At 37.0% G+C, this 8,704-nt stretch overlaps 3 protein-coding genes across 3 annotated transcripts; 1 reads left to right on the top strand and 2 right to left on the bottom strand.

The window, feature by feature from the left end:
* The first annotated feature begins 1,035 nt into the window (after positions 1-1,035).
* On the top strand, positions 1,036-2,032 carry LOC21393820 (protein N-lysine methyltransferase METTL21A). The gene has a single exon (XM_010095662.2). The coding sequence runs from the start codon at positions 1,110-1,112 to the stop codon at positions 1,797-1,799; it is 690 nt and encodes a 229-aa protein (XP_010093964.1). The 5' UTR covers positions 1,036-1,109; the 3' UTR covers positions 1,800-2,032.
* Positions 2,033-3,418: 1,386 nt separating this feature from the next.
* On the bottom strand, positions 3,419-4,143 carry LOC21393819 (homeobox-leucine zipper protein ATHB-40). Its single transcript, XM_010095661.2, has one exon. The coding sequence runs from the start codon at positions 4,056-4,058 to the stop codon at positions 3,537-3,539; it is 522 nt and encodes a 173-aa protein (XP_010093963.1). The 5' UTR covers positions 4,059-4,143; the 3' UTR covers positions 3,419-3,536.
* Positions 4,144-6,614: 2,471 nt separating this feature from the next.
* LOC21393817 (NAC domain-containing protein 73) lies at positions 6,615-8,418 on the bottom strand. Its single transcript, XM_010095659.2, has 3 exons — positions 8,152-8,418; positions 7,773-7,965; positions 6,615-7,198 (listed from the first exon to the last, which is right to left on the bottom strand). Exons 1-3 carry the CDS (start codon positions 8,290-8,292, stop codon positions 6,693-6,695), a joined length of 840 nt encoding a protein of 279 aa, XP_010093961.1. The 5' UTR covers positions 8,293-8,418; the 3' UTR covers positions 6,615-6,692.
* Positions 8,419-8,704: the final 286 nt, after the last annotated feature.

The raw sequence follows: 8,704 nt of genomic DNA, 5'->3' as shown, positions 1-8,704 counted from the left end.
GATGAAAACTCGTAAAACAGGATGAATTCATCCAATACCTAAGTACCTACAAAAATTATAGACAAATCAAAAGGCATTGAGCATTATGTTCAAAATGCAAAGGTGACAATTAGGATTATCAATTGACCAAAAAAGATTATTTAAACCATAGGATATAATAGCTCATTTAGTTAATAGCTAGGAATTACTCTTGAATTAGGTTTATCTCTTGGCTTGTCAATCTCGGAGGCTTGCCTTATATATTGTAGTTTTTTTCACCCATAGATCTCATAGTTTCCCTAATCGTCACCTTCCTTTTCGTGATAAATCATCTATTCCGGAATCTTCTCCGCCTAACTGATCTCGTTAGTATATTCATCATCAACAGAAATTTTTGTAAATTAGAAACAAAAAATAAAATAAAATTCATAAGTAATTCAAAACAAACCAAATTCTAATCAATCAAATATATATTGAAACAATATTAGGATATTTTTAATACTAAATACATTTAGAAATAAATTATATATATTATTTTTATGAGTTTCTTGAAACATGTGTATTGTGTGAGGAAGTGCTTCTTTAGTCCGTACCTTGACGCCAATTTGGATTAAGTTGTCTTTATCCCTACCCCAAACACCATTAGCAATTTCCTCATTCATGTTCGGCCTAAGGTCCACGTAGGAGAAATCTTATTTCTAACAGCATCTCAAATGCAGAGTTAAAATTTCACATTTGAATAAGAAATTATTCTTCTATATAAGACTAAACTTAATGTAAAATTTAACATGTTGTATTTGGTGTTAAATTTGACAAGAAGTATAGAATATACTAAATTTTGTATTTAGTTGCTATTGGTGGATATGTTGATTTTTTGACTTCAAAATTAGAACGTTGTCATTTTTCTAGATTTTACCATGACTTGTAAAATTTTGCTTGGATACGAGAAGAACCAAATATGGGCCTGGAGTGAGAATGACTCAAGGAAACTGGACCAAACGTGATCAAAGCCCATAATGAAAAACCACCAATCTCCAAAGCCCAAAGTAGAGACATCACCAACCGTTAAACCTCACCGTACACGGGAACAGAGAGGACGATCAGAGAGAGAGAGAGAGAGAATTGCGTCAATGAAGTTCACAGACTCGCCGGTAGTAGAGCTGCCCGTGCGCGGCGCCGTTCTCTCTCTGCAGCAAGACAACGGCTCCTTCCACGTCGGAACCTCGGTCTGGCCCTGCTCTCTCGTCCTCGTCAAGTTCGCCGAGCGCTGGGCCCCATCTCCAGGCGGGCCCACCACCAACAATCCCTACGCCCAAATCCTCAACTTCGAATTGAAGCGGGCCGTGGAGCTCGGTGCCGGCTGCGGGGCCGCCGGAATGGGCCTCTACCTTCTTGGCCTGACGGACGTCATCCTCACCGACATATCCCCGGTCATGCCCGCACTGAAGCACAACCTAAAGCGCAACAAGCCCGTCCTCTCCAAAGCCCTAAAACACTCCGTACTCTACTGGAACAACTCCAACCAGATCGCCGCCCTCAGGCCCCCGTACGACGTCGTTTTAGCCGCCGACGTCGTCTACATCGAGGAATCGGTGGGCCCGCTCGTCCACGCCATGGACGCCCTCCTCGCCGACGACGGCATCGTTTTGCTGGGATACCAGGTCAGGTCTCCGGAGGCCCACAAGCTTTTCTGGGAGATTTGCGAGACCGTCTTCGAGATCGAGAAGGTTCCGCACCAGGATTTGCATCCCGATTATGCCTACGAAGAGACCGACGTCTATGTCTTGCGGAAGAAGAAGAAGAAAAAGGAGAATGACTAACCCCCTCCTGAGGCCAAGGCACGTTTTGGTAAGTGTTTTGGAAGTAACTTGTGCAATAAGTTTTAAGGTTTTTGTTTGTTGTAACTGATATATTGTCACAATTAGATGCATTTCGGTATTGGTTTTCCCAACCTGGGAAACTTTTTAGTTGCTTGTTTGTAAAGTTTGGGACTTTACCATGAATAATCAAGATGGTGAGATCATAAAGACCAATGATATTGGTTGGGATATCAGCTTATATGTGCTATGTTTTGTTGTAAATTTGCATACTCATAATGGTGAGATTACATGAATTTTGTTGCTCAGTACTGTACTGATATGAAAATTTGCAAATTTTGGGATTTGCGCATATTTTACGTTATTAGTGGTGTTCCTCAGATGTACATATTCAGCTAGTGAATCTAGTTTTGTTGGTCAATTTTGGAAAGTAGAACACCTTTTTTCCTTCTTGCTAGTTTCGTCTATTAGAAATTTGTTCTTCCAATGCAGTTCCTTTTTTCTTTTTTTTTGGAGTTTATCACATAAGATTAAAAAATTATTTTTTTCAATCATTTTCAGCTTTTAAATTTACATTAGAAACGGTCTATATCGGAAACTGGACATTTTTTAATCTCAATTTTGAGTAGATTCAACCTATCAGAGACAGGGTTTTTTTTTTTTTTTTTTTTTGTCAGAGAAGACGCATCTGGTCAATTTGGTACATCAGAAGTCTCAAATTTTTTTCCGCTTGATGTGAAATGATATGACAAATACAGTACACAACTTGCCACTCAACTTGGGCAACAAAGACTTTTTGAATAGTTTGCCATATTTGTCTCTACTCTGCGTCCAAGGACCCCAAGAAAAGAGGGTGATTTTGGTGGGGCCTAGTTTGATTGCAGGAACAACCTGGAACAATGGATGTCTTTTGGATCTTGATAAGTTCAAATTTATAGGACCATTGACCATTGCTCCCAAAAATGCATGCATTTCTCTGATATTCGATGGGTGTGTAGTTGTTGAGCTGGAAACTCAGTATTTGTTCGGAAGATGCATGCACTCAAGTTTGAACTTTGTAGCTTTGCGGATGCAGTCTCTTTTGATTTCAAATTGGTGCTCAAGTTGCCCATGTCAAAGTTTGTTCTGTTGCTAGATGTTACATTTTTATGTTGAATTTCAGAGCATATGAATTAAAAGAGCTAAATCCGGTAGAGAGAAACACAGTTGTAATGCAAAAGAAAGAGATTATGAATGACATAAACCTTTTTGTGTTTAAAAACTTGTGATTTTTTTTTTTTTTTTGCTCATCGTTTAAGAACTTGTGATTGCATTCGGACAAATTGATTATCAGAAAACAACATTTGTGCAATTCTGGTTGTGGCAACTTTATTTTTATGGGCAACACTCACTTTTCTGTCTCTCTCTTCCATTACTGTCTGATTGAAATCCTATCTCGCTTTCTCATATGTGTTTCAACCTTTTGATCTCTATATATCAATCACAATGTCGGAACACGTTTCTAGTCCAGACTACAGAATAATTTTCCCTCTTTAGGGAGAGGAATTTTTTTTGAATCACCAACCGGGATAAATTGATCAATCTTATTGGCTATTGCTCTGAAAAAACTTCTACACAAGCGCTGAACAAACAACTTTCTGTGAGCCAAAAAACTGATTCAAATAAATAAAACCTTTCTTAAACAACTCAACAAAACGGCTTATATTACAGTGGGGGTCAGCATTCAGTATTCATCCTTGATCAAGGCCAAGGAGACAAGCAAGTATATAGCTCTTCCACCTGCAACTGAGCAACATTATTCTCTTCACCATAGCTATAGTTATGAAGTGAGCTCGAACTAGCATGATCATCCACGGCTGACACTGCAACCGAAGGAAGATCAGAATTTGCAGCCGAATTCACGGCACCTGATGATGCAAGAAGCTGCATCTGTTGAGCCTTGTTCAACTCATGTTTAAGCATTACAACTTCTTTCTCGAGCCTTCTCTTCTCAGCCAAGACGTCCTCAAGCCTCAGCTGGATTGTTCTGTAATCGAACTCTATGGTTTGCGTCTTCTGCCGGGCTCGCCTGTTCTGGTACCAAATGGCCAACTGTCTCGGGGACATGCCGAGACTTGTGGCGAGCTGAAACTTGCGCTCAGCTTGGAGCTTGTGGTCAGTGGTGAAGCTCGTCTCCAAGAGCCTGACCTGAGCTTGGGTTAGCCTTCTACTGCGTTGCTGTAGCTTTGAGGAGTCTTGGGTTTGTATGTAGTGGAAATCCATCTTTTGGATGGACTTGCGGGTGATCAGTTAATAAACTTTTGGTCTGGAGTTTCATTCTAGTGTTGTATTGCCTTTATATAGATCTCTCCCAGCAAGGAAGAAGCATATCAGAGAGAGAGAGAGGGAGAGAGATGGGGGTACGGACAACTTGCCAACTATATGTCCCACCAATAAATAAATGGTATTGTCTTCAAAAATGTTGAATACTGGAAGCCGTCATAATTCGGGAAATTACATTACTGCCAGTGTCGCAAAAACGATTTACCGGGAATTGGTTTATTAAAAATTAGTCTAGATTGTTCAAATTTAAGTTGTTTTTGTTAGAATTCCAACAACAAAAAAGTTTCAACAATTATTATTTTATTATTTTATTATTTTTATTTTTATTTTTTATCATCGTTCGATATCAAAAAAAAAAAAAAAAAAAAAAAAGCGTTAATGGTAAGATCAGTTTCATAGGGGATTCCATAATTAGATTATTCTTAAAACTTGTTTCGGTGATTTCTAATTGATCGTCTCAAAAGGCACATGTAGTTTAGTATATCCAAGTTCGAACCATAAGATTATATGAACTCACTATAGGATATATATATACAAAAAAGATTATCCTACAATGAAGCATGAGAATCTGATGTAATACAATTATTTTTACCTATTGTTTATCATTCCAATATTATGATTAATATGACACGAAATATAGTGTGTGTGTGTATATACATGCCCCGCTAATGACAAGACCATGCATTTGACGGAAGATTAAATTTCAAGAGAGGGGAGAGGGGCGGCGGATTGATTCACGTGGGCAGATGGTCTCACATATTGTAGCAGCTGCGAAAAGGGTCAAATTAGATGGGCAGCTGATGCAGGGCCTTGAACGACAAGTCGTTCGTGTGTCCAGCTATCCACTCTAGACGCGTTGTCGTTTGCCTTTCTTTAGTTGTTTACTTGTCGTATTGCGTTTTGTAATAAGTATGCAGACTTTTCTTGTCGTTTGGGAGCTTCTGAGAAGCTTTCCTCTTTATTATACTGTTTGTTTCGAGAAGAGACCTTTAGACTGAGTTTTGCGTTGAATTCTCTTGCTTGTATTTTCCTCTTCGCCATTGAGGTTAATATCAATTGAGTGAGAATCATTGAATTTCTCATCTCTGTGCTTTGAATTAATTCTTGAACTGTTTCCTTGCTTTTTACTGATTGCTGCGCCATCAGCAGCGGTTTCTTTGTAGCAGAAAGCTGTCATAGGTCTTGGTCTTACTTGCAAGAATGTATAACATTTTATTATACACTGAGGGATAATCCCACTGAAAAAGGTTAGCTTGTTTCTATTCAAAACTTACTCATCTTAATTTGATATATATCTCTAGGTCTCAGTTTTTTGAAAAAAGAGTTAGAAAACATTACTGAGTTTCTCTAGTAGGCCGTTGTTTGGTCAGTTTTTTAACCGTTAGATCTGATCAAAATCACATCAAATTAAGAAAATATGCAAAACAGACAGTTTTTAATACAAATCTGGCGGCTGAATCATAAAAAACTTCCGGTAATTTATTTTTTGTCCTATCAGAGAACTCTGTACATTTTAACTAATCAAAAGTTTCGGTGAGTGTATATATATATAGGTATATTAATTGAAATTTGACACATCAGAGTGGAGTTTAAACACTATGGACTAGTATAAGTGCTCAATCGATCATGCACTTTCACAAATTTGCTACTCTGCTCATTTCGTACCGTTATGATCATTAGAGAAGGTTTAAAATAAGATACTGTAAAGCAAAAATTAATATGGAGAGAAATTCTATATTGTCATCTTATATACTTTTTTGGGAAAGAGAATCAAATGCTAGTTCTAAAAGATTCTCTTTTTCTTTTGATCTACAATAGAGTAAGATCTCCTTCCAATTGACAAAGTGAAATTACATGAACTCGTACGTTTCCAAGACAAATTAAAGACTGATTAATAATTTTATTTCAAGTAACGTTGTCTATTTTATATGTATACATAAAAGTGAGACAGTTGACTACAAGAACAATTCAACTACAATATTGCTGAGATTTTGGACCCAATACTAGTTTATTTTTAATCACATTGTAAAGTCAGAAAAAGCATCGAATTACAACAAAATCAGTATATTAGATCATATATATTTAGCCAATTAGGTAAGGAATATCTTTGTACAGCTTTATAAGAAAATCACCAACCCCAACGGGTTAAAGGGGTCATGGCGCATGTGAAATGTTCATCTTCTTCACACTACTATACAAAGCATACACAAGAACCTCCTTCAAATTATAAAAAAAAAAAAAAAAAAAAAAAAAAAAAAAGATTGTCAAAAGCCAAAGCTTCAAACTTCTACTCAGAATTAGAAGATGTCGCTTTTGGCTCTTAAAACTAAAGTCACCTTTCCTCTCCCTTATTCTTTTCCCCCTTCCTCACCCCTTCTTCTAAAGTAATATCATCATATATATTAAATAACTTTTTTTTTTTTTCACTTCACAATTATTGAACCAATTACACCGGCAAAAATAACCTCTTAATTATTTGCCTCTTATTGGTGTATATCCTAAAAAGGTACAACCCTTCTCTTCATTATCATACCTAGAAAGCTTCATTTTCTTTATTGTTATCTTGTTTCATTTTCATGAAACGAAAGAACCAGCAAAATGGTGAACCATTTCAGGTGTAGCACTTTCTTCATTTTGGCCTCCATTCTCAAAGGATAAGAAAGAGCTAGAATTGTTGCAATACTCAACAAGTGAGTGGTCGTTCCCATTTTGTGATCCCTTTATCATCAAATCTTTCATGACTGAGCCACATTGCCTAGGCTGCGTTTGGTAGAACACCTTGGACACCACTAATTCCCCTTCTTTTTCCTCTTCGTTGTTTCCCAAGTGGTATTGGTGCATTACCCAATTGGTCTTCTCGGGCTTTCTTTGTTTCCCATAGTTTGTGTAGAGAACAAGTATCTTTTTGTACCCTTTCACCCTTCCTCCAACAAATACGGGTCGGGTCTTGCCCGTCTTGTGCCACCGAGTCTCACCACCGTCTTCATCGGTGTGGACCTTTCGTCGTTTACGAGTCCCGGTTGTGTAGGCCTTGGAGGGTCGATGGAAGAAGTGGCGAACTAGGCCATCTTTGCTGACTCCTAGCATTAATATGCCAATTAAAGAAAATGATTTACATCAGCAGACATTAATGCATAGGATATATATTCCTTAATCTCTTATTAATTTGATGGAAATCTTTTCTTGACTTTAGGGTTTCTATGGAGAAAACACCAAACCCAAAGTTAGTTAGAGTGTCCATTTAATTAGCGATGAGATGAATTAAGTACTACACAATCAAATCAGTCATACCTAATTATGTTCAAAATTATTTCTAGTTTTTTATGCAAGTATATGATTTAATATAAAAATCAAATATATGAAACCCAGAAACAGCTAAAGGTACGTAGTACTTGATCTTAAAATATCATTCCATTATAAATTTTTGTAGGCAAATTTCCAAAGCAGATCTTAAAATAATTCCAAAAGTAACAACAATAGAAGTGTGCCACCCTAATTAAGATGTTTTAACATCCTTAATATACATATTAGTTATTCTCTCTCGTAATTTACATAAAATAAAAGTGCGGCGACAAAATAAGATTTGTCATTTTGTAATCATGCATACAGACATATCATGTTAACACAATTAATTAATTGATGATGAGCATGCACCTGGCAGTTTCTGTGGATGAGTGTAGCAAATTCCATTCTCTCCTTCTATAGTAGGGATGAACTCATCTATGAGAGGGTGAACTTTGCATGTCTCAGACCTCGTGACCTTCCCTTCCAAATGATCAAGAAGCTCTTGATCTGTCGGATCAAACTTCACCCCAGCTGGTAGCCCCGGCAAATGGTGAATTCCAGCCTAATAGATTAACATACATATAACATACAAAATAATTAATGAGCTATATAATAATCTATTGACTAAGCTATTATAAGATCAATATATAATATAGCCACATACATTGCAATTATATATTATACGTACACCAAGAGAAATCCATGAAAATAGTATAATGTATGTAAAATATGTAACGAAAAAAAAAACCTGGTCTTGGCATTTGATCTGATGACCACACGAAGGACAAGTTCTGGTAATTGGGTTATGATGATCTTTGTGTTCTTGAGCGTTATTAATGATTGTTTGGTCGAGAAGTACTCCACGGTCGTCAATATTGCACCTAGTCATATTTTCTTTACACTCATGCCCATTCCACAGTGGATCTTTCTTTCTGCTGTTTCCTCAAAATGTACGCTATAGTACTAGTACTTTAGTTAACTCCAAAAGAAACAATTCTAAGAAGACCAGAGAGAGAGAGAGAGAGAGAGAGAGAGAGAGAAGCATTTGATAGAAGGACAAAAAAGATGAGAAAAGACAACAAGGAAGCTAGCTGCCTCTTCTGAATAAGCTCAATTATATTCCTTTCCAGCCCAATAATTCTGACATGGGAAGTGGCGAAGAAGGGAATTAAATTCTTCTCTCTTAACTCTTTTTTTTTAAGTCTTTTGCATGCATGACTGAATATTCTTGATTCTGATCATGAGTTTCCTCAATATTTTCTCTCTGATCAAACCAAGAAGAGAGAGAGAGAGAGAGAGGG

This window comes from Morus notabilis, unplaced genomic scaffold (genome assembly GCF_000414095.1).
Source record: "Morus notabilis unplaced genomic scaffold, ASM41409v2 Scaffold43, whole genome shotgun sequence".
NCBI classification, from domain to species: domain Eukaryota; kingdom Viridiplantae; phylum Streptophyta; class Magnoliopsida; order Rosales; family Moraceae; genus Morus; species Morus notabilis.
Note: the sequence above shows the minus strand (reverse complement) of the source record. Positions and strands in the feature narration are given on the sequence as shown.